This window comes from Vombatus ursinus, unplaced genomic scaffold (genome assembly GCF_900497805.2).
Source record: "Vombatus ursinus unplaced genomic scaffold, bare-nosed wombat genome assembly UNPS02014794.1, whole genome shotgun sequence".
NCBI lineage: Eukaryota > Metazoa > Chordata > Mammalia > Diprotodontia > Vombatidae > Vombatus > Vombatus ursinus.
This window is the reverse complement of record NW_020954572.1, coordinates 1,542,539-1,568,485: the sequence shown is the minus strand read 5'-3', so window position 1 is coordinate 1,568,485 and position 25,947 is coordinate 1,542,539. Positions and strand designations below refer to the sequence as shown.

The 25,947-nt window shown below is 38.4% G+C and overlaps 1 protein-coding gene across 2 annotated transcripts in view; it reads left to right on the top strand.

Annotated features, from left to right (window-relative positions):
• Window positions 1-25,947, top strand: part of UNC79 (unc-79 homolog, NALCN channel complex subunit) — a 285,579-nt gene that overhangs the window by 214,112 nt on the left and 45,520 nt on the right. For both annotated transcript variants that reach the window (XM_027869844.1, XM_027869843.1), the window contains 5 exons: window positions 4,992-5,104; window positions 5,183-5,268; window positions 9,494-9,667; window positions 18,043-18,111; window positions 23,636-23,746. In XM_027869844.1, coding sequence (XP_027725645.1) covers window positions 4,992-5,104; window positions 5,183-5,268; window positions 9,494-9,667; window positions 18,043-18,111; window positions 23,636-23,746 — 553 coding nt within the window. The remainder of the gene's footprint in view (window positions 1-4,991; window positions 5,105-5,182; window positions 5,269-9,493; window positions 9,668-18,042; window positions 18,112-23,635; window positions 23,747-25,947) is intronic.

Sequence of the window (25,947 nt, the reverse complement as noted above, 5' to 3'; positions counted from 1 at the left end):
TTTGCTTGTGGATGATTTGGAGTCATTCTCTTCTTGTGGGTTTAGGGCTTGAGTTCCTTGTCTGATGGGATTTATGATAGGATTCTTGTTTTGTTTGCTCATTTTCCCAGCCCTACTTCCTGACAATTTGCGTTAGGGTCAGGGTTGGGATCAGAGCTACACATCTGCTGCTTGCTTTTGTACTTGCACTTTACTCAGTACACAGTCTAAGGCCCTTGACCATGACCATTCTTCACCCTGGACCACCACATCTAGGAGCAGATTCCTCATTCTGCACTGGATCTGTGATCTGTGTCCTCTACTACCAGTACTACCAGTACTAGGTAGTAAATGGTAGAACTTTTAACTGATACCTGTTCCTGCTTCCTGCACAAGGTCAGACCCCTCTGTGCCAGATCTGAGACTTCTTCTTGCCCTGACTGAAGCACTGTACTGTGAAGGCCTTTGTTTAGTCCCTGAGCTGGAATGTCCTGCATGACTGTTCTTTGCCAGATTCTATACCCATTGTCTACAGACCTCTCACTCTATTTCCCTATGTTCGCCTGGGATATAAATATGACTTGCTATAATTTTTTCTTAGATTTTCTGATCAGCACTTTTTGTGGTACAAGGCCCCAAAGGGGCACAGTGGATAAAGTTCTGGGTCTGGAGTCAGGAAGTTTAAAAAAAATTTTTTAAGGGGCAGCTAGGTGGTATAGTGGATAGAGCACTGGTTCTAAAGTCCAGAGGACCTGAGTTCAAATCTGGCCTCAGACCAAACACTTGACACTTCCTAGCTGTGGGACCCTGGGCAAGTCACTTAACCCCCATTGCCTAAAAAAAAAAAAATAATAATTTTTTTTTAGTAATTTTTCAGTTGTGTTCAGCTCATTGTGATCCCATTTGGGGTTTTCTCAGCAAAGATACTAGAGTGGTTTGCTATTTCCTTCTCCAGCTCATTTTACAGAAAAGGAGACTGAGGCAAACAGGATTAAGTCACTTGCCCAGGGTCACACAGCTAGTAAGTTTCTGGAGCCTGATTTAAACTCATGAACATGAAACTTTCTGAATCAGGGCCTGACACTGTACCCACTGCTCCACCTAGCTGCCCTGGTGTCAGGAAAACCTAAGTTCAAATCCTGCCTCAGACACTTATTAACTCTGTGACCTTGAGTCACTTAACTTCTGCCTACCTCCATTTCCTCAACTGCAAAATGGGGATAATAATGGCACCTACCTCCCAGAGTTGTTGTAGGGATCAAATAAGATATTTGTAAAGCACTTAGTATAGTACCTGGCACATAGTAAGTGCCAATTGTTATGGTGTTGTTATGGTGCATTTTCTAGGTCTTTGTTGAATAGTTGTGAGGAGATCATGGTTGTACTTCTTCCTGCTATTTTGCCATCTTGGCTGATCCTTCCCTGTAATTTTAAAGTATTGGTCATAGGACCAAGGAAAACAAGTCTAATCCCTCTGATAATCCTTCAGGTACTTGAAGACCAATTTGATGTCTCTCTAAGTCTTTTCTTTTCTAGGCTAATTCCTTCAACTGATATTTAGTAATTGAGGATAGATAGTGTCACTACAATTCAGAATGTAAACCATATAGGATTATAGTAATTCTTTCAAGATGTTGAACATTATATAGATTTTTGAATCCAACATTTTAGAGGATCCTCTTCCTTTCATTATCTAAGTTGAGTTTTCTGAAAAGTCCTATACTAATGCCTTGTTGTGGTATGGAGGTAATCCTAGAGGTTCAGGCTGTGTCATCGGGTGTAAGCTCTGGTAGTCCTAATAGAAAGTTAAGAATGGCTTTGAGTATAAGCCTGGTGATAAACTGTTTCTGCCATCCAGGGATTTAGCCTAGATAAGTCCATGGAGGTTCATATCCAAAGGGTGGTGATGAATACTTTGACCATGGCAACTGTGACGAATCTTTAACAATGATAATACTTTTCATAATATCTAGTTTCTATAGTCTTTATGATCCCTTCTTATTATGTGTATAAGGATATCCATATATCCTTGTGGATATAAGGATTACTTCTTAGAATTTTGTAACTGCAAATGTTAACCTTTCTTATCCTAAGAAAAGTAAAAGAGTCAATATTGCTTGCTTTATAATATACAAATGCATAAAGACATTTATACATAACTATTAATAGGTAAGCCCTTTATTGCCTTATTAGCATCTTTATGTATTGGAAGTTTATTTGTTATCCCTTGTGGAGCCTGACTTAGTATTTCTCGTATAAAATTCCAAACTCGAATGTCACTTCTCTTTGCCCAAATAATAACTTTTTAGATAAAGTGTCCATCTGGAGTCCTATGGTATCCAGAATCATCCAAAAGGCCCTATATACTCCCTGTTAGCTATCCATGAGGAAAGCAAGGAAAATCCAGTCCCAATTCAGTATTCTCCTCAACCAGTTGCTTCAATCAAAGATTCCAAAGCATAGATCTGAAAACAGAGGTAGTAGATAATACCTTGGCCAAACCAGTCACTGTCCTGGAACCCCTGAAGAGGAAGGGGCATATCTAACATACATCAGAGATAAGACTTTTCTTATGTAAAATGAAGCCTGGAAGTAATCTTTGTATTTACCATACCATTGCCCCAGTCTGGATGTAGATTTGAAGGCCCATAGTATGTTACTCTAATCTCTAGTGAGCAATAAACAATATCTTTTAATGAATTTCATTTTGACATGTGAATCTTGTGCATAGATTTTCTTTTCCCTTCCCTGGTGTAGATATAGGGTTATCACAGTCTCTTATTTGGAGAGGCATTTGCTGTCAAATGAAGGAATTGAAATGGGTAGGAGAAATTAATTGCATTAGAAAACTGTGATTCCCCTACCTATTATCTCCAAATAGTTTACGACTACAAAAGCCCGTCTTTTTTTTTTAATAATAATAATCTTTAAAAAAACCTATAGTGATCTTTTATTTAATGATACCATAATATATGACTGCATATCATGTACATCAGTCTTGGAAGAACTGTTGTCAAAAGTAACAACAAATGGCATTAGAATGTTGTACGGTGGGAATAAGCAGGTAGCATCTAAGCAATGATAATTTACCTGGGAAAAGTGTAATAAAAGAGATCATCACATGAATGACTGAAAAAAAGAAGTGAACTGGTCATGTAGAAAGAATGAAAGCTAACACATGCTTGACAGCCCAAGTGCAACATTATTCTTTATGAAATATTAAAAAAAAGGAAAGTCTCCTGTGTGTTGATTGGAGTCTTTGTAAATAATTTATGTAAATAAATGGATAAAAATTGCACAGAATGAGAAGGTATGGAGGTATTGAAACCTGCAGGAGGGAATAGAGTATCCACATTGAAGAGATCACAGAACTGTTGAAGGATCAAAGTATCTTTTAAAAAAACACTTTTAATTTTTTTCACTGAACAAAAATCCATTTTTTCTCTTTCCAACCTTCCCCTTTCAAAATATCTTAATCACAAAATTTCGGAGTTAGGAGGCTCTTCAGTGGCCATCTAGTCCAACCTATACTTGAAAGGAACTCTAATTAGAACACATCCAACAAATGTTCATCTAGCCACTGCTTTCAAACCTCTAATGAAGGGTAATTTCAACCTCAGGAGGCAGCCTAGGACAACTCAAATAGGTAGCAACTTTTCTCTGACATTAAGTCTAAATTTTCCTGTTTGTAACTTTCCTTCCCTCTCCTCCATTTTTCCTGATTCTGCTAACTGGAGCCAAATAGAACAAGTCTAAACTCTTTTCTATGTGATAGCCCTTCAACTACTCAAATACAGCTGTTCCCAATATGGGTAGAAAGGAAATTAATAGCAATAAAAGTGAACATATGGAACTGAGACATTTATTAGATCATTCCCATGAGGAAGCAAATGGAAATTTCCAAAAGTCATGAAGCCTCATAGGAAGGCTGAGTGTATAGAGGTCAGATTGTTCCAAAGGAGGAATTCCAAGGCTTTCTTTATTTCTCTCTTTTCTGATGTGCTCTGGAATACTTGAATTAACTTTTTATCTTTAATGCCTAAAAGAGAATAGCTTTTGAAGAGAAATGTATCAATTACTTCTTCTTTAAAAGGTGGGAGTGTTTTTCAAGATATTTCATTTGAGCAAAATTGATTTAGTGTAGACTCATAAACTATCTATTAGTTCTGGAAGAAACTTTAGATATTATCTAGTCTGATGAAGGAACTGATAAAGCAAGGAAGTCTGTTAGAATCTATCTATTGACTTTCTCTGGATTATGAAGCAGTGTGGTAGAATGGAAGGAACACTGACCTCAAGAGCTAGGATACCTGGCCTCTAGCTTTCTCCAGGTGACCTTTGGTAAACCACTTCATTTACCTGGGCAGAAGATGGTTCCTTATTAGACTAGATAATTTCTAAAGTGCTTTCCAGCTCTAATAGCTTATAAGTATACTAAATACATCTTACGGATTCTTAGAGCTGGAGAGGCCTTTAGAACTTGGAAAAATTAAGTAGAAGGCTTTTATTACTTCATCTGCAAAGTGCGAATGTTAGGACAGATATTCTCTGAGGTTCCTTCCATTTTTAAGATTCTGTACACTTTCTTCTAATGTTCTTTGTTTTAAGATACCTGTTATCTCTAAGATTCTGTTTTCAGTGGTTTAACATCTATGTTCAAAGGTACTTTTTGGATCCAACAGTGTTCTATGTTTCAGTATTCATGCTGAACTCTCCTTCCAACTCTAATATTCTATGATCTAATATACCCTATAAATCTCACATTTTGTGTTCTTTCCCCTCAAAAGTCTATGTTTAAAGTTTCTTCTAACTCAAACATACCATGATTCTGTACTTCTATGATTCTGAATTTTCACTATTACTGGGGTTAGGGATGACCATATCCACTTTATCTAGCACAAATTACAGTAAGAGAATTAGTATAAATCATGATGCAAAGTTATTTCTTGGAATTTGGAAGAATGGAAAAAGTTTCTTGACATCTTGTGCTTTTTTTCCTTCTTTCATCCCAGCATGATGATCCCTGGTAATGCTGCAGGGGTGGCGAAGCAGTTTCTCCGCTGTATCTTCCATCAACTAGCTCCCAATGGGATATTCCCACAGCTGTTCCAGAGCAGTATAAAAGGTAATTCTTAGGAGACTTTAATATGTGGCCAGTCATTCAGATCTGAAACCCTGCTAACTTAGATTGTTGTTTTTCCAGATGGGAGTTTTTTACGAACCTTAGCTACATCTCTCATGGACTTCAATGAGCTTAGTTCCATTGCTGCACTCAGTCAGCTGTTGGAGGTAGGTTTTCCAGAAAGATATTTCAAATCTTGCCTGAAAATTGGGGACCAGAAGAAGCAATTTGAAAATACTGGTACATGATCTGGAGATCCCCTAACTTCCTTATAACTGATAGTGTTTTCTTTGTCACCTTGGGGCTTCTTGGAGCCTCCGGCCCATATTTGGTAGTGGGTTTAGGGACTAGCTGTAAAGATTGTAGCCCACTTTCAGAATGTCTTAGAACTTGATAAATACCTACTATATTCAAGACCGTGTTCTGGACAGTGGGGATAAAAAAAATAGTTTTGTTCCTGCCCTCAAGGAGTTTGTAATCTTGTAGTCATTAGATATTTGTACTAACTAATGTAATATAAGTTAGAAAAGAAGAAAGGGAAATCAGAGACGTATGTGCAATTGAGGGAGGAAGATTCTCTCCTAGCTAGAGGGATCAGAGAAAGTTTCAAGAAATGGTGTCTGAGCTTAGTTTAGCACTGTGGGTAGCCAGGCACTAGTAGGTGGAGGCCACAGGAACTGGCAATCTTTATTCCTGTCCTTTACCCACCCTTGCAGGTTGTCTTGAGTTCTTTGCTCTTAACTTGTCTACCTCCTTAATAGAGGAATGAAGCTTCCCAGTGTTCCAGTTTTAACATCACCTTGTATTCCTAATGAATAATTAATTCTATTTAGGCACTAATCTAAAGGAGTCTCTCTGATGGAAGCAATAAAAGACATACCCCCATTTTACATATAGAGGAATTGAGACTTAGAAGTTAAATGATATGCCCAGGGTTACACAGCTATTAAGCTATTAAGCATCTGAGACAAGATTTGTATTCAAGTCTTCTTGAGTTCAAGTTCAGCACTCTATTCATTGGCCTGGAAATGTAGGCTGTAACCACAATAAAATCCAAAAAGGAGAACAATGTTAACAATTATTGAGTTTTCCTTGTATTCCTATTTAATGACTTAGGGGATATATAGGCCATCTTCTAGCATCTGAAGGGTTGTCATGAGGAATAGGGATTAGATTTATTCATCATAGCTCCAGAGGACAGACTTAGGGAAAATGAATAGGAGTAAATTGGGTAATTTCAGTCCTATGTAAGAAATAATTTCCTAATAATCAGAGCTCTGTAAGAATGGATTATACCAACTTATGAAATGTCATTGGTTATGCTTGAACTGAGACTGGTGACCAATCTTCAGGAATGTTGTAGAGTGGATTCATGCCTCATGGACTTAGATGACCCAGAGGTTCCCTCTGCCTGGTATGGTATGAGACTCTGGTGAGGATGGTCCAAATGGTGTCCTTAGTATTCAAAGATGAAGCTATTTATACACATTCATAGTATATGTTTATATTCCTCCACTTTTTTCACAGTAGTATACTGAGTCATCCACTCTCTTGCCAGCATCCCTTGTGACCAAGAGTGCATATTTATGAGATGACTGGCTAAAGTTAATGCTATTCACTGCCTGAAGCAGGATTTGCACCCTTCAGTAATTAAAGAAATCCTTGGTCTGGAGGAAAGGTAACCCTTGCCAATAGCAGAAGGAGCCAAGGCTAGAGTCAAGGAAGATAAGGAATAATCTAAAGGCCAGGCTAGTTGATTTCTTTTTAAAACCTATCTTTCTTCTTTTAAAAAATATATCTGCTTGGTACAAGCCCATTTCCTATAGGGGTGATGATATCGAAGGAACTGTGACAAGGAAGTCTTTAATTGGCCAGAGTTCAAGGCTTAGGGAATCTCCTGAAAAAGAGGGAGCCCAAATGGAGGGATGTGGGAAAGTTGATTTAAGTTTATACCAAGAATACCCTCAGTGAGCCCATTTGGGTTGTTGCCACCTTTTGCTAAGTCACAGGTTTAAACAGTTAGAGGCTATGGAAAAGAACAAAAGTAATTGGGTTTTTTTTGTTTGTTTTTTGGCTAGGCAATGGGGTTAAGTGACTTGTCCAGGGTCACACAGCTAGTAAGTGTTATGTGTCTGAGGCCAGATTTGAACTCAGGTCCTCTTGAATTCAGGGCTGGTGCTTTATCCACTGCGCCACCTAGCTGCCCCAGAATAACAAAAGTAATTGGAACAAAGGGGTTCAGACTCATGACTTGTTAGCATTAAGCTCTAAATAATTAAAACAACTATTTATAGGCTATTCTGCCTATTAATTCAAGGTTCTCATCAGCAACTAACTCAATGGCTGTCCATTGAGTGCAAGCCATCATCAATACAACAGATGTTCTTCATCCATTTGGTTTGCTTGCATAAATGGATAGGCCAGTCTTGTTTGAACGATTGCATATCACACTGAGGAAGCCCTCTAGTGTTCTGAGACCCAGTGTAATTGGCACAAAGTCATCTGCTAAAAGGAGCATCTATAGAGCATATGCATCCACAAGTAATTCCTTTTCTATTTGGATTTTTTTTTCTCTGCTTCAACTGACTTTTGGGTAGTCAGAACTGGCCCCAACTGGATGCTATGCTTTTCTCATCTGGCTAGGCTGAATGCCGCACAGCCCCCAACATTCACGGTGCCCTGTCCTGGTGACCTGTCCCATTCCTTCTGCTCCGTAGTTCTTTGGCCTGGCATCGGTAGTTTGGTGCTTTGCTGCACTGGTGCTTCTAGATTACAGCTCTTAGCAGGCTTTTGCTCCTGAAGGGCTGTGACTAAGCTGGCTGTTGAAGCATGAGCAAATTTCTGCAACCTATCTCTACAGCACTGGATAAGGGAAGGGGAGGGGTCTAGGGTGTAGGGGTGAGTTGTGTTGTATAGCCTCTGTTGGCTCTTTGGGTCTCTGTTACAGCTCCACTGCCAGTAGTGTGGGAGATGAGAAAAGGGTGCTGAGTGAGCTCAGAGTCAGGGAGTGTCAGTTCAGGGTTTTTTTTAAAACTTTATTTTGGATTTTATGTGTCCTAAACAATGGAGAGTGCTGAAGTTGCTTTATCTTTGGCACACAATTTCTGTTTGGGAAAGGTTTGAGAGGTTGTGGTGTTCAGAGAAAATGTCTAGTCTTCCATTTTGCTCACATGACCTGGAAGTGCCTTGAATTTTTTTCTAAAATAGTCTGCACAGAGGTATAAAACTTAGGCTAATACCTGGAAGTTACACAAGGCCTTAAAATGTTTTCTGAGCACTTGAACATAGAAATTGGAATGAGTATGTACATGTTTAAGATCTTGCTGCTCTTTCTACAGCCTCTCTAAGACTTGGCAGAAACTGTCCTGATACTCTGGACTTTTATAACTTCTCCAGTGCTAGATAAGTGCCTGCAATCTAATGCAGAAATAGGGGGGAAAACCTCAGGAGGTAGACAAAGGGAGACACCCTAATTCTGTAGCTGATCTAAAACACAGAGAACTTAGACTTGTTGATCGTCAGTGGAGGTTTGTCCACACAGCAGGTTTATTTTCCTCCTGCCTCTGAACTCCCCCATTATTCTTTTGTTGTTGTTGTTGTTGTTGTTTTTTGTTGGGTTTTTTGGTTTGTTTGTTTTTGCGAGGCAGTTGGGGTTAAGTGACTTGCCCAGGGTCACACAGCTAGTGAGTATCATGTGTTGGAGGCTGGATTTGAACTCAGGTCCTCCTGACTCTAGGGCCAGTGCTGTATCCACTGCGTCATCTAACTGCCCCTCCCCCATTATTTTTTGGGGGCAGGGACTATGTTTTATTCCTCAAATGCCTGGCATAGGGCCTTGTACAGAGTAAGTGCTTACTGAATGTCTGCTGAATGAATGAATACACCTTGGATCTTTTCTTTCTTGTTTCTATTTACTCTTCTCTCATTTTCTTTCCTTGAGTTTGAGTGAATTTGTATTTGACTAAAGTTCTCTGATGCATCAAGATAAAGAAGTGACCCTGAATTCTCAAAGGCCATGCCAGTGGACCACAAACTCTGTCCTTACTAAGAGGGAAGCCTTTTAAGAATAGGCCTAGTGATAAACATCATATGTCAGTTATCCAAGATATAGCCTCACTGAGTGCAGTGAGGCTTTTATCACCAGAAGGTTGGCTACCAGGTGATGAATCGTTTATGTCACAGAAACTCATGAAAATAGTCTACCAATGTTCAAAGAGATTACAGTTTGTGTTGGTGATAGAACTCAGAATGATGAAATCATGGGTTCTTGAAATACTGAAGTAAGTTAGTAATTGTTGGTGGTTTAAAAAGATACTTTTAAAGCTCGTGATGTAATATATGCATTTTTGATCTTTTAGTAGCTCAGATCCAATACGTTTTTGTATTTTCTAGGGTTTGAATAACAAAAAGAATTTGCCAGCAGGGGGTGCCATGTTACGCTGCTTAGAAAACATTGCCACCTTCATGGAAGCTTTGCCAATGGATTCTCCGAGCAACCTCTGGACTACCATCAGTAACCAGTTTCAGACTTTCTTTACCAAATTGCCTTGTGTTTTACCTCTGAAGGTATGAAGTAATCAGGTTTCTTTTTAATAGTTTGCTACTAGTTGCAATTTCCTTAAAACTCTCTGAGGCATTCATTTTTTCCACTTGGGTGAATTGGTCAAGTCTTGTGAGACCCCAAACTCAAGAAACAGAGACCTGAGGTAGTATAATGTTACTGTCATGGAAGGCTCCAAATAGGAACTCCTGCTGGGCACAGACCAGAGAAAATGATTCTTCTCATTTCCCCAAAGCTCATGAGGTAAAAATGATGTACTCAAGTTTTCCTTAGAATTGATAAACAGGGAAAGGACTGCCATAGGTTGGGCTTGTTGAAAGATTTACTGCAATGGGCATTGTTAGAAAGAATAATGATTGTTCTGTAAAGAAGCTGCATGTTGCATTTGAAAGTGTGTTGAATTTGGAGTCAGAAGACTTGAGTCTAAATCCCATTTCTTTCACTTAATGCCTGTGTGACCTTGAATAAGTCACTTAACCATGCTAGGCCTCAGTTTCTTCATCTGAAAATAAGGGGATTGTACTAGATGACAAGTTTCTTTCCAGTACTGAATTTGTGGCCTTGTGAGTATGGGGAAGCTAGGATAATAACCATAAAAGTGTTTGATCACTTGTTCACAATATTAGAACAAATGATATTCTTTTTTGACCATCCTGTCTGCCTTCCTTCTCTCATAGCTGCAAAGAGGAGAGTCAGCATAGTATAGTAGATAGTATGATGAAGTTGAAGTCAGGAAAATCTGGGTTCAAACATTTCTTCTCACAGTACTAGTTGTGTGGCTTTGTATAAATCACTTAACCTCTCTGAGCCTAATTTTCCTCATCTGTAAAATGAGGAGTATGGATTAGATTACGTCTAAGGCTCTCTTCTAGCTCTGTGTCTTTGGCATGAATGTCTATGAATGTCTATGGCATGAATAAAAATTTGGGACTCTCAAACAAAATTTTCATAAAGATTCTCTTTACCCTTTATGAAATGCAAAAATAAAATAATAAAATGTTAGAATTGGAAAGGACCTTAGAGATCAAGTCTAAGCATATACTGGAGATGTTATGAAATGACATGACTTGACAACTGCTTAAATAAGAGGGGCAAGAGAAAGTGAGAAGCCAAGGATGATACTTAGGTTATAAGCCTAAATGGTTGGGAGGATGGTAGTGCCCTAGACAGTAATAGGGAGAATAAGAAGAGGGCAAAGTTTGAAGGAAAAGATAACTAATTCAGTTTTAGACATGTTGAATTTAAAATGTCTATGGGACAACCAGTTGGAGACGTCCAAACGGCATTTGGAGATGTGGGACTAGAGGTCAGGAAAGATGTTAGGGCTAGACAAATAGATCTGAGAATCATCTGCATGGAGATTGTAATTGAATCCATGGAAGCTGGTGACATCGCCAAAAATAATACAGAAAGATTTGTGAAGACCCAGGGCAGAACTTTGGGGGATACCTATGGTTAGCAGGGGTGACTTGAATGAGGATCCAGTGCAAAGGAACAATCTGTCAGGTAGTAGGAAAACCAGGAGACAGATGTGTCACAAAATCCTAGAGAAGAGAGTATCAAGAAAAAGGTGATTGACTGTGTCAGAGACTGCAGAGAGAGCTCAAGAAGAGGAAGGATTGAGAAAAGGCCTTTAACTATGGCACTTAAGAAATCATTTTTTACTTGGGAGAGAGAAGTTTCAATGGAATGGTGAGGTAGGAAGCCAGATTGCAGAGGGTTAAGGAGAGAGTGAGAAGAAAGGAAGTAGGGGCACCTATTGTAGACAGTTTTTTCAAAGAGTTTAGCCAGGAAAGGAAGGAGAGATATAGGAAGATAGTTTGTGGGGATGGATGGTTGAAGAAAGAGTTTTTTTGAGGATGGGGGAGACATGGGTGTATTTGTAGGCAGTAGGGAAGGAGCCAGTAGGCAGTGAGAGATTGAAGATAAGTGAGAGAGTGGGGATGATAGAGGGCACAATCTAATGTAGAATGCAGGATGGAATGGGATCAAATGTGAATGTAGAGGGGTGCTTATCCTTGGCAAGGTGCGGGGCATTTTTGTGAGACAAGGGTAAAGGAGTAGATGATGACCAAAGGCATCTGAGTGACATAAGATGAGGAAGAGGAAAAAAGAGGGAGCTCTCAGTGAATAACTTCAATTTTTTTTAATGAAATATGAAGCCAGGATCTCAGCTGAGAAAGTTGGGGGTGGGGGAGTTGTGGGAGGTTTGAGGAAGAATGTAAATATTTAAAAGAGTGTAAAAGGAATGCTTTGTTGTAATGATGGTCCAGATGGACCCAGTCAACACAATTTTGTGATTTTCTCTATCTTCATTCAGCAGTACATGAATAGGAATGAAGGCAATAGATGATGGGAGTAATCCAAGGTTAGAGTTTAGCAAGGCAAGATCTCCAGTAGGATCTTGAGGTTCTTGAGAGAAGAGGGCACTATAGAGTTGAACTGGTTCACCAAGGGGGAAAGATGGGAAAGGGAAGAGAGGATAGCCTTTGCAAGTATGATGGCCTAGGAAAAACTGAGAGGTAGATGGAGAATAAACAACAAGGTTTGGAGTTGCAAGACAGAAGGAGAGGTATAGTGACAACAGATTGTAATCAGATAAAGGATTTTCAGATTTCATGGATATGGATGTGGAATGCTTGTGAGTGATGGCAAGATCAAGAGTATGAACATCTCTATGTATTGCTGTGATTAAGTGGAGCAGTAAGTCACAGGAAATGAGTTAGTTTAGGAATAGGGAGGTTAGAGTGGTTGAGAAAGAATCATTATGTATGTTTAACTTCTCCATTATGAGGGCAGAAGTTGGGTAGGAAAGACTCTAAATCAGACACTAAACTTGTAGAAAAAGGAAGTGTTTCTAGAAGCATCCTAAGGAGTGATTTTAGGAAGGTTCTAGAAGTTGGAAGATGATAGCCACCAGGATCTTGGTTAGGTGATAAATATAGATTGAATGATCATCTGAATGATGGTGGTAGAGGGAGAATTTGGAAGTGATAATGGAGAGCAAGGAATATAGCAAGGAATACTCCCCCACGATGATCAGTAAGTCAGGGGGTATGATAAATGTATAACCAGTGCTAGAAAAGGCAGACATGGAAGATGTGTCATCAGGAACAGGAGGGAGCCAGGTCTCAGTGAATGCAAGTGTAAAATAGGAAAAGATTTACGAGGAAAGCTGTTACCTATGGAGCAGTCATTTCAGAGAGCACAGTGGAAGGGTTGGGTAACTTTACAGTGGGACATTGGGGGAGGGAGGAGGTTGGGTTGAGGGGGGTGTGAGTTAAGGGAGCAGGCAGTGGGGGTTAGAGAATGAGGTATGAACAGTGGCATTCAAAATTGCTGAGATGGGGAAGATATGATGGCATGGAAGTATGTTAATCATTGAGGAATGAGTTCAGGTAGGTTATCATTGTTACTAGAGATTGGGCCTTGAGTGGACTTGTCAGAGGGCATCAGGAAGCTTTGTGGCTGGAAAGTGAAGGGAAGGAGGGTGGAAATGAGGAAAGTGCCCAAGCTGAGGCGAGATAACTCCTTATGGAGGTGGAAGTGGTCAGAGAAGGTACCTGAAGCACTGAGGGATGGCTGCTCAGGGAGGCAGGTGCAGGCCGGGCAGGCCTTGTGGAGTTGATGTAGATGACTAGAAAATAGGCATGGAGTTTGGTAGCCTCATCTTTGAATATAAGGGCAAGTCAGTAACTTAGCTGAATTTTCCTTTTTCATTCAGATCATTTGCCTGTACTATGTTGATTATTTGCCAGTCATACCATAATAATAATAACTCAAACTAAATAAAGCACTTTGAGGTTTGCAAAATGTTTCACGTATATTATCTGATTTGATCCTTACAATAACCCTTTGAGATAGGTGCTCTTAGTGTCCTCTTTTTAAAGATGAGGGAATTTCAGTGCCTCATCATCTGCATAGAGGTAACTTTTAGGCTTCCCAAAGCTATGTCAGTAAAGTACAAGCTCTAATAAACTCTATCAAGCTGCAAAGAAATACAGAACTGGTGATGGATGACATATCTTATCTATGGGTTAGTTTAAGTCTGGAGAGGTTCATTACTAGGTTGGCCAAGGCAAATCTCAAATATTACTTTATAGAGGTGTTGCAATCTTCACTGATGGAAGTAATATTGAAGTAACTATGTATAATTGTATATACTCATTTGTTTTTCTGAATATGAAGTTATTTTAGTTTCTATAATGTAAAGTTAGCAACATTTTTTTTTCTGAAATAAAAATGTTGAAGATCTGTTTAAATTCATACCAGTTATTGACTCTCCTTTGTGTGCAACAGACATTTTTTACATTTCATAATGCCATAGGACTTAGAACCAAAAGGGACCTTAGAGATCATCTAGTCCTTTTTTTTTGGCACGTGAGGATACTGAGGACTTGATAGGGGAAGTAACTGTTCAAGATCATACTGGATATAAAGACCTAGGATAATAAGGCCCCTTCTCTGACTCCAGATTTGGTGCTCTTTCAAATACCTATTAAAAAATGGCTCTAAACAAATTCTAAAGCAGCAGAACCCACAAGAAGACAAAGTGAAACAAATTTCCAGCCCAAGACAACCTGGATGGTTGATCGTGCCAGGCTAGGAGAGGAGCGCAGGTGTGGGCATGCAGGCCGCAGGGAACCTGGAGCAGGCCGCAGAGGACTGAATCACAGGCAGCTGTGGCAGTTTCCAGACTTCTCAACCCACAAATGCCAAAGACAACTTAGAAGGTCAGTGGGAAAAGTCTGTTTCTGCGGTGGTGAGAGAGAAGCACAGGGTCCCAACCTTGTTCCCTGAGCTTGGCCTCGGGGCAGTGGCTGCCTCATGAGCTTCTGGTCCACAGACTGAGGGCAAATCAAGGGGCTGATCAGAGGGGGATTGCAGGGATCTCTCTGCTGGTGCAGGATTCTCTTGCTCTGCCCATGTTTGAATTTGGGTCACAGTTCTGGGTGGTGGTCCTGGGGTGAGGAGGAGCACTGGTACAGTGGAGCTTGTAGTGATGGTAGAGAGGAAATCCTCCTCACAGTTCCAAGACAGAAAAGAGTGCTTGTGGTCACTCACATATCAGAGTACAGGCCAGGAAAGGAGTAAACACCTCGCCTTTGATCATACTATCTTGGAAGAACTGAAAATTTATAGGTCCCTAGAAGTATTTCTGAAAGCAGCTGCACAAAACCCCTGAAGCTTGGGACAGTACATTCTCCACACTGGAAGCAGACCCCTACCTTAACAAAGAGTTTAAAACTCAAGTAATTGGCTGGGATCATGAGCAAACAGCGCAAAAAAAGTCAGACCATAGAATCTTTCTTTGGTGACAAAGAAGATCAAAACATACATTCAGAAGAAGACAACAAAGTCAAAGCTCCTACATCCAAAGCCTCCAAGAAAAATATGAATTGGTCCCAGGCCATAGAAGAGCTCCAAAAGGATTTTGATAAGCAAGTAAGAGAAGTAGAGGAAAAACTGAGAATGATGCAAGAAAATCATGAAAAACTAGTCAACAGCTTGCTAAAGGAGACCCAAAAAATACTGAAGAAAATAACACCTTAAAAAATAGCCTAACCCAAATGGCAAAAGAGGTCCAAAAACCCAATGAGGAGAGGAATGCCCTAAAAAGCAAAGTTGGCCAAATGGAAAAGGAAGTCCAAAAGCTTACTGAAGAAAATACTTCCTTAAAAATTAGAATGGAGTAATTGGAAGCTAGTGACTTTATGAGAAATCAAGGCACTGTAAAACAAATCCAAAAGAATGAAAAAATAGAAGAAAATGTGAAATATCTCATTGGAAAAACAACTGACCTGGAAAGTAGATCAAGGAGAGAGAATTTAAAAATTATTGACTATCTGAAAGCCATGATCAAAAAAAAAAAGAGCCTAGACATCATCTTTCAAGAAATTATCAAGGAAAACTGCCCTGATATTTTAGAACCAGAGGGCAAAACAGAAATTGAAAGAATCCACCGATCACCTCCTGAAAGAGATCCCCCAAAGGAAAACTCCTAGGAATACTGTAGTCAAATTCCAGAATTCCCAGGTCAAGGAGAAAATATTGCAAGCAGCCAGAAAGAAACAATTCAAGTACTGTGGAAACACAATCAGGATAACACAAGATTTAGCAGCTTCTACATTAAGGGACTGGAGGGCATGGAATATAATATTCTGGAGGGCAAAGGAGATAGGATTACAACCAAGAATCACCTACCCAGCAAAACTGAGTGTAATCCTGCAGGGTAAAAAATGGTCATTCAGTGAAATAGGGGACTTCCAAGCATTCTTGATGAAAAGACCAGAGCTGAATAGAAAATTTGACTTTCAAGTACAAGACTCAAGTGAAACACGAAGAGGTAAACAGGAAAGAGAAATCATAAGACACATGTTAGGGTTGAACTGTTTACATTCCTACATGGAAAGGTGATATTTGTAACTCATGAGTCCTTTGTCAGTATTAGGGTAGTGGGAGGGAAAAAATTATATCTATGTGTAGATAGATAGATAGATAGATAGATGGATAGAGGGCACAGGGTGAGTTGAAGATGAAGGGGTGATACCTGGAAAATAAAATTAAGGGGTGAGAGAGGATTATACTGGGAGAAGGAGAAAGGGAGAGGTAGAATGGGGTAAATTATCTCACATGAAACAGACAAGAAAAGGCTTTTACAGTGGAGGGGAAATGGGGGAAAGTGAGAGGGAATGAGTGAATCTTATTCTCATAGGATTTGGCTTAAGGAGGGAATAATATACACAATTGGGTGTGGAAATCTATCTTACCCTACAGGAAAATAAGGGGGGAAGGGGACAAGAGAGCAGGGGGATGATAGAGGGGAGGGCAGATTGGGGGAGGGGATAATCAGAAGCAAACACTTCTGAGGAGGGACAGGGTCAAAAGAGAGAAGAGAATAAATGAGGGTAGGATAGGATGAAGGGAAATATACTTAGTTTTTCACAACATGACTACTATGGAAGTGTTTTGCATGACTACACATCTATAACCTGTATCAAGTTGCTTGCCTTTTCAGTGAAGGCAGGTGAGGAGAGAGAAAGGGAGAAAATTTGTAACCCAAAGTTTTAAAAATACATGTTTAAAAAAAAAAATTTTTTTTTAAATTTAAAAAAAAAGAAAACGATGTACAGCAAAGTAAAGGTCAAGTTAACTCTGGATTGGAAGAGAAGAAGCAAAACAGTTAAACCCAACAGAAGATACTTCTGACCTGTGTCAGTTTTCAGAACTTTAGTAGAAACACAACAAGGTAGGAAGCAGTGTACTGAGACTCTCCAGCTCACTGTTGTTGCTGACAATAAATTATCCCTTGTTTCCACACAAAGAAATGCTTCATAAAAATCTTCTCATGCCTTATCTACCAGGCTAGCACTGGTAGCTGGAAGACAATAAAGTGTTATTTACAGATAGAGGTAAAAAACTGTTTTTTACCAATGCCAAATAAGATAGTTCTCCATTCTTCACAAAATACCTCACTATTTATCCAATCCCTTGCTGACTCAGTGTTTGTTTGTTTTTTTTTTTTTTTTAAAGGTTTCAAATCTTTTGGAATGCCTATGCTGGCTAGCCCATGTCTACATGTTTGTTTGTCTCCTCAAAGACTCTAGTAGATTAATTAGTGAGGCATGATTTGTCCTTATAGAAATCATTCTGTCTTCCATTTAGCTTAGCTTTGATGACTATGAAAGGGAGCAACTGCAACTGAACTATTCTTTGAATCTGAGTATTGTTTATTCTGTTTACATAAGCCTCAGACCACAGTGGTTCTCTAAATATGGGAGAAAGCTTCCTCTGATCAGATTAGCATTTTTCTTCAAAATGGCACATTTTATATCTATGAGACTATGAAATATGCATGTAGCATGTAAATTTATTTGTTGATTTGAAGTATATCAAAGCTAAATGACCAATCCATTGCATAAACTATAATTTCTTAAAAGTTACAAACTGGTCAAGAGCTGTGATAATAATTTTTTTTTGAATCAGAATTTAATTTAATTTAAATAGATGCTCACTAGGCAGTAATGGAAGAGCTATAGGTCATATTCCTCTTAAGCTAAAATTAATGCTTAAAAGGACCAATTTTAGTCCTAGAGAATAAATGATAAAACGTATTTCCCTTTGCCTAGTAAAGAGGTGGGAGAATGTGGGTATGGAATTTTGTATACATTATAACAATGTCAGTTCCTTTAGCTCAATTTTTTCATTATTTCAAAGGAGGATTTTATGGGGGAAGCATTATTGGGAAATAACTGTGGTATAAAAAGCAAATGATATCAATAAAACTTTAAATTTTAAAAAAATGAATGCTCATTGGAAGTACTAAAACAAAACAGACCAAAAAAGGTACTGATTCAGCTCTTCTTTCGTTTTTGATCAGTGTTCTTTAGATTCCAGTTTGAGAATAATGATCTGCCTCCTGAAGATACCTACCACCAGTGCTACAAGGGTATGTTCTTCCTGATTAATAATAATAATCATAAAAATAACGATTGTTTACATTTATATCATGCTTCACAGTTTACAAAATTCTTTTGCTTCCGTTGTCTCACCTGGTCCTCAGAACCACCCTGTGGGGGTAGACGGTGTTAGCATTATTATCCCAATTTCACAGATAAAGAGACAGTCTCTTCAAGTAATTAAGTCAAGATCACGTGGCTGGTGTACAATACTCAAAGTCTGTTTTTCTGACAGAAAATTCAGTGTTCTTTCTTCTTAGATGTATGATGTAACTTTACCTAAAAATTATTTTTATGTTAAAAAAACCCAGATATGGGACCATTGTAGATCAGTAGTAATTGTTTATTAAATGTCTCTTTTACACCCTCTTGTTTCTTCCCAGCCTAGAGTATAGTGTCATGATGGTGTGTGACATGTCACAGTATAGGCATGTGAAATGGTTTGTTGTGTTTCAGTTACTACTTAGATCTATCTGCAGTGTTATTTCGATCTCCTGTGGCTATTTTGGATTTGAGGAAGACATAGAGCTGGGAGGGATAGGCAGCATGTTGCTTGTTTCAGAAGTTTCATAGGATTAAGACCTGTTCTTAGAGGCCACCCAGTCCAACCTCCTCATTTTGCCAAATTGAGAGAGATGTGACTTTCCCAAGGTCATGCAGGATATAGAATCTTGAACTCAGGTCCTTTGACTCTAAATCCAGTGCTCTTTCCGCTATACCCCTGGTGTCAAACTCAAATAGAGATGGATCCCTGTGGGCCACACATTGACTTAGAATACCACAAATTAACATTATCTGTGTTATATTGTATTTTCATTCATCTTGTTAAATATTTCCCAGTTACATTTTAATCTGGTTCATATATAGGGCAGCATGCAGGGACTCGAGTTTTATACCTTTCCATGCCACCATGTTACTTTGCTTATAGGAACATAATAACAATCTTTAAGTATTTGAAGATTTGTCATGTGGAAGAGGGAACTTGTTGTGGTTGCCCAAGGTGGCAGAACAGTTCATGGAAATTGAAGAGAGGCTAATTCTGGCTTAATAAAAGAAAAAAAAACTTTCCCCAAAATTAGAGTTATCCAAGAGTAGAACAAGCTACCTTGGGAGGTAGTGGGCTCCTCATTAGTGAAGGAGGCTGACTACTGTAGAGAGGATCCTTGTTTAAGTCCACTTAGACTATATGATCTCTGAGGTCCCATTTTCTCTGAAGTTCATTGATTCTGTAGATTTTGTATGCTTGTTGTAAGGATGGGTCTATAAGCTGGGCCACCTTCAGATGTACTTCAAGATCAATACAAATGTAGAGTAAAGCAGCTCTGGAATCTAAAGTTTTTGAGCAGTCTTATAAAAAGATACTCTTTAACTTGCTCAGAGCAAGTGATAACATTGAATGTATATCCTTTGATCAATAAATATTTATCCAGTACTTACCATGTCCAAGCTACCATGTGACGTGATATAGGAATACAAAGAAGTATTTATTCCCTTTCTACAAGAAGTTTCCCATCTGTCTGGGGAGATGACACTTAAACTCCAGATATTAAGAAACAAGGAAGAGCTAATATTTATGTATATTACTGTAAAGTACAGTTTTTAAAGTATGGTTTCCTTTACGTAATTAGTGTATTTGACCCCTACAACAAATTTTTGAGATAGATGATATATTATCCTCATTTTACAGAAAGAGAAACTGAGGCTCAAAGAGGTTGTGTGACTTCTCCAAGTAACCTAGCTAGTAAGTGAAAGAACCAGGACTAGAGCCTAAGTTTTCTGACTCCAGGTCTCACATTATTTCCTTTATACCATATAGCCTCCACCTTATGCTTATCAGGAGTTGATAAATGCCAACTGAGTGGGTATGTAGGTATCATTAATTCTATAGGTGCTGAAATGGTCAGAGAAGGCTTAATGGAACTCAGCCTTAATGAATGAATAGGATTTAGATCAGAGGTTCCCAAACTTATTTGGCCTACTGCCCCCTTTAAAAAAATACTCAGCACTCCCCTCCCTGGAAATCTTTGACCCTTTAACAGTTTTTATTTTGAAATTTGCATCATTTCAAAAAATGTATAATTTTTTAAAATGACACATCTTAAATTTAATAATTTATTATAAATTTGTGGTTTTTTCCTGCATTGGAATTTTGATGATGCAGTATTGGGTCATGTAACCATATAGTATCGTATTGTAAACAAGTCATTACACACACATATTCCTGCTGCTGCATACTGGACTTCCTGCGCCACATGCTCTTCTGCCAACACTGGCTTGTTAAGACCTGTTGGTGGATTTGATCACTGATTGGTTATAACTTGCATTTTGTGTGTTTATTTGGAAAATAATGTAACCACTACGATTTTAACTCTGTTATATAATGGATGAAACACATATGAATGATTTTTCAAAATTTCTTATGTTTTCTTTCCTTATGCTTCCCTTGCCCTCTTATTTTTATTCAACGTTCCCCCCCAATTACACCTGAGGCTACTACTGCCCCCTTGGATGGTTTCAGCATTGCCACAGGGCAGTATCACCCACTTTGGGAACTTCTTGATGGAGAAAGGGTAGGGAGGATTCTTTGCAAACCAATATGTCTCCCAGCTTCTATAGTTCTGCTTGGTAGTATCAACACCTTCCTAGTCACCTAAGGTCAAAGCCTCAGAGTCATATGTGATTCTTTTCTCTTCCTCATTTTTCATATCCAGATAGTTGCCAAATCTTGTTGTCTACAATGGCAGTGTCTCCCACCTTTAACGCATGCCCTAGTTCAGGACTTTATCATCCCTGGCCTGAACTATACAACGGCCTTCTAAATAAATTTTCCTGCTTTCGCTTTCTCCCTTCTCCAATTCTTATTTCACACATCTGTAAAAGCAATGTTGCTAGTACACAGGTCTGACCATGTCACTCCCCTGTTCAAAGACCTTCAGTGATTTCCCCATTGCCAAATAGAATAATATACAAGCTCTGTAGTCTGGTATTTAAGGTTAGGGATAAGGACTGGACCTGTGATTTCCTTGGTGCAGGGAACTCCTAGATGAGGAAACCCCCTCTGCCAATTGAAGTTAGCATCATCTCTTAACTTATCATCTTAGAAAGTTTCGTAGAGCATTAAGAGGGAAATACACTTGCTCAGGGTCAGATATCCATATGTGTATTAGTATGTTATATAGTATATTAGGCAGCTATATGGCATAATGGATAGAGTGCTAGGCCTGAAGTTAGAAAGATCTGAGTTCCAATCTGGCTTCAGACACTTATTAGTTGTGTGACCCTGGGTAAGTCACTTAACCTCTGTTTGCCTTAGTTTCCTCATCTGTAAAATAAGCTAGAGAAGGAAATGACAAACCATGCTAGTATCTTTGCCAAGAAAATCCTAAATGGGGTTACAAAGAGTCAGACACAACTGAAATAACTCAACAACAACAACCCAGGGTGCTTGTGAGGATCAAAGGAGATAATATTTGTAAAGTGCTTAGCACAGTGCCTGACACATAGTAGGCACTTTATAAATGCTAGCTGTTATGTGTCAGAGGTAGGTCTTGAATCTAGGTCTTCCTGTTCCAAGGCCAGCTCTTTATTTACTATGCTACACTCTTTAAAATCTGGCTTCAACCTACTTTTTCAGTCTTATTTCACTCTTCTCTTTCATGTACTCTACTCCATCCAAAGTGGACTACTTATTTTTCCTTGATCTTTTTACTTTTCCTAACAGATACCTTAGTCACATCTAGTTCCCAAGCCAAGGTTTGTGCTTCAACTTATCAAAAGGAACAATTCTTAAAGGTTATCAGTGATTTATCACTAAATCCAATGATTCCTTAGCCCTTAACCTTATTTACAATTCAACCCCTTTGCAGCATTTGAAATTGCTCACCTGATTCCAGTCATTGACCCAACCCTTGTATTCACTCAGACCAATTCTGCTTCTCTTTTCTTTCTTTTATCTCTTTGGGGTAGATACCTGATAGTGGTATCAGTTCTTCAAAATGTGTGTACAGTTTAGTAACTTTTTGGGTATAGTTCCATATTGCTTTCCAGAATAACCCTAAATTTCTTGAAATTCTTCCCTATTTGTCTTCTGTAACTTCTGTAACTTTTTTTTCTGTTAACTTTTTTTTAGCTCTCCTTTTACCTCTCATTATTCTTTCTCCCTCATCAGATAAATTCCCTCTGTGTCCCCTAAATATAGGTATTCTCTAAGTTTTTGTTCTTTCCAGTTCCCTTTTTTCTTTTTTTCTATAGTTTCTCCCTCTGTAAGCATTCCTAGATGTCCATAGTTGTTAATGCTTTTTTTCCCACTCCTCATATTACCTCTTATCTACTTATCTATATACCTATAGAATATAAACTCCTTGAAGGGAGGGGCTATTTTGTTTTGGTTTAGGTCCTAGTATAGTGTCTTGCACATGGTAGACAATAAATAAATGTTTGTTGTATTGAGTTATTGCCCTGTCCTGCCTTCATGAATTCTCAAGAGGTTACCTTCTGTCCTACATTAATTCTATATTTCTATCTTTTGAAATCTTTGTCTTCCTTTGTGGTCTGCCTCAGGCATGCACTTTCCCTAAGCCCCATAGCTGAAAATAATCTCTCCTTTCTCACATTTCCTTCTTATTGGGCTTTGTGTAGACCATTCCTTTGCATTTACTTCATTCTACCTTATATCATACTTATATGCTTATATGCCTTATGCCCTCAGATTTGGCTTAAGTAAAGAGCTGTCATTTTTCATCCTTGTTTCGCTATCACCAACCATAGTACTTGATTAAAGATTAAGTGTTTAATAAATGTTAGTACTCTCCCTCTTGAAATGACTTTATATTATTTTCTATATATTTGTATATACTTTGTAGTTATGTATCTGGTTACATCTTAGGTGCTCCATTCCCTTGCATCCCCAAGAATGTAAGCTCCTTGAGGGCAAGAACTGTTTTGTTTTTGGTTTTATGTCCTCAGTGCCTAGCACAATGCCTTGCACATAATATTAGGCACATAGGTTGGACATATGTGTGTATATATACACACATATTTTTATATGTATATGTATATATTTATAACAAACTGCTAATATTTGGTATTTATATGCTAAGATGTTTTAGAAGAAACACAGTTCAACACAAGATGGCAGATGTTTCTTTTCATTCCTTCATTCTAGTCAATTCAGTTCTCTGATCCCACTGAGCCATGCTGCCTGTCACTACTGAGGGTGGGTTTAGAAATGATGTCATAGGAAAGAATTGGATTTCTTCCAAGCAATAACAATGATAGATTGTTGTACTTTGAGCCACTGGGTGAAGCTGCATTTCTGATGTCTGATGCTTTGTTTCTAGTATGCCTTATATACATAGAGGCTTTTTCTTGAACAACTTTTTGGCTACAAAGGTAGCCTCCTCGGCTACCTTCTAAGCAAAAAATTATTTATTACAGCGTTATAAGATTTTAGTTCTATTTATTTATGCTGAAGGAATCAGCAATTGATTTTCTTCAACCCATATCCCATTGCAGAGTCTGCTGGAACCATTTTCAAAACTACTCAGCTTTGTCATTCAAAATGCTGTGTTCACATTGGCCTACCTGGTGGAATTGTGTGGCTTGTGTTACAGAGCTTTTACTAAGGTAAGGAAGAATATAGTGGGTGTGCCAGACTGTGTTGAAAAACTTTTCCTCCCTTAAATGTAAAGAAATTAGTAAGTCTTTTGGCCTTTGGCCCAATATATACCATTAAAATGAAGCTTTTACACACATTATACTTAGTCTGTGTCTTGAATACAGTCAAACCAGTTTAAAAAAATACTGAATACTTACTATGTGCAAGGCACTGGCAATAAAAAAGAAAGAAAAAAAGAAACAATTCCTGGCCTCATGGACCTTAAGATTATAACTTGTATATAGACAAATAAGAATAAAATATATACATAGTAAATACAAAGTAATCTAGAGGGGATAAGGAAAGCAGAAATAATGGGGGAATCAGGAAAGGCCTTTTGCAAACCAAACACAACCCTTAAAAAAGAGTTGTATTGATCAACTAACAAGGGTTTATTAAAATCCTACTATATACCAGGCAGTGTATGGGTGTTAGTGATACAAAGACAAAAATATGACACAATCCCTATCCTCTTTATATGTATTAATAGATGAAGGAATAGGAAAGGAGAAAGTGTTATGAACAGTTTGGAAAAGAATGCAAAATAGAATGCAAAGTGATGATGATGATGATGGTAACTTATATTCATATGGCAATTTATATTGTTTGTTTGATCCTTACAATGACTCTGTAAGTTAGGTGGTTCGGTATTATTGTTCTTACTTTACAGAAGAGGAAACTAAGGCTCAGGAAGGTAGCAGGTCTTATCCAAGATTTTATGACTCATAAGTAACAGAACTAAATTAGATATAATAGTTATTTATATGTACTTTTATGGTTTGCCAAGGCTTTTCCTACATGATCTCATTTAAGCCTCATCATAACCCTGTGAGGTAGGTACTATAGGTATTTTTATCTCCACTTTACAGATGAGATTGGAACCCACTATACTACTACAGCTACCTCATCATCATCACCATCATCATCATCATTATCATCATCATCATGATACTAACAATAATAATACTATCTGACTCCAAATTGCAAAATTCTTTTACATCTCTTATCTTGTTTTGCTCTGTCAACAGCCCTGTGAGAGAAGATTTCACCAACATATTTGACAGTCTTATATATCTTTTGATGCTAGTAGAATTAAGTGAATTCAGAAATGGTTGAACAACTAGACCATAAGAGTGTCATCATTCAGTCAGTAAACATTTATTAAATGCCTACTGTGCTCCAGATACTGTGCTAAGCACTGGAGATACAAAGGAAGGTAAAAGAGAATCCCTGCTGTCAAGGAGTTCATAGTCTAATGAGAGAGACAACATGCATAACTATGTACAAATGAAATACGTAGAGAATAAAGAGGAGGATAGTCTGCAAGGAAAGGAACTAAGATTAAGGAGGACTAGGAAAGGTGGGATTTTAGCTGAAATTTGAAGGAAATCAGAGAAGCCAGGAGGTGATGAAGACTGATAGCATTCCAGATATGGAAAACAGCCAATGAAAATGCCCAGAATTGGGAAAAGTATCTTGTTTAAGGAATAGCAGAGTCCATTGTCACTGGATTGTAGAGTATGTGTGGGTGTGTGGGGTAGGCAGTGTAAGATATTAAATGTAAGAAAACTGGAACAGTGGGCAAGTACATTATAAAGGGATTTGATTGTCAAATAAGGGATTTATGTTTGATCCTGGGGGTGATAGGGAGCCAGTAGAGTTTATTGAGTGGGGAGGGGAGGATGACATGGTCAAATTTGCACTCAAAGAAGATCACTGATAGCTGAGTGGAGGATGGACTGGAGTGGGGAGAGACTTTTGTCAGGGAGACCAACCAGTAGGCTATTGCAATAGTCCAAGTGTGAGGTCAGGGCGGGAGGGGTGGGGTTTTAAAGGAACAATGTCATCCTGGAGGAAAGTCCCTAATATAGTTCCACAGTGCTCTGTCCTTGGCCCTGTGCTATGTAATTTTTTATAAGTAACTTAATTGGATTACATTTTTATTTTATTAATTTAATGAGAATTGTTTATTTTATTAGTAACTTAACTGGAATGATTAACTTAATAATTTAAACGTGAATACATGCTTATCACATTTGTAAATAGTCCAAAGTTGGGAAATATAGCTAATACATAGGTTGAATAACAGAATTGGGATCCAAATGGATTTTGACATACTAAAATGTTGGTCCAAATGACAATTGCTGACATTTTTCATAGAACTTTGTGG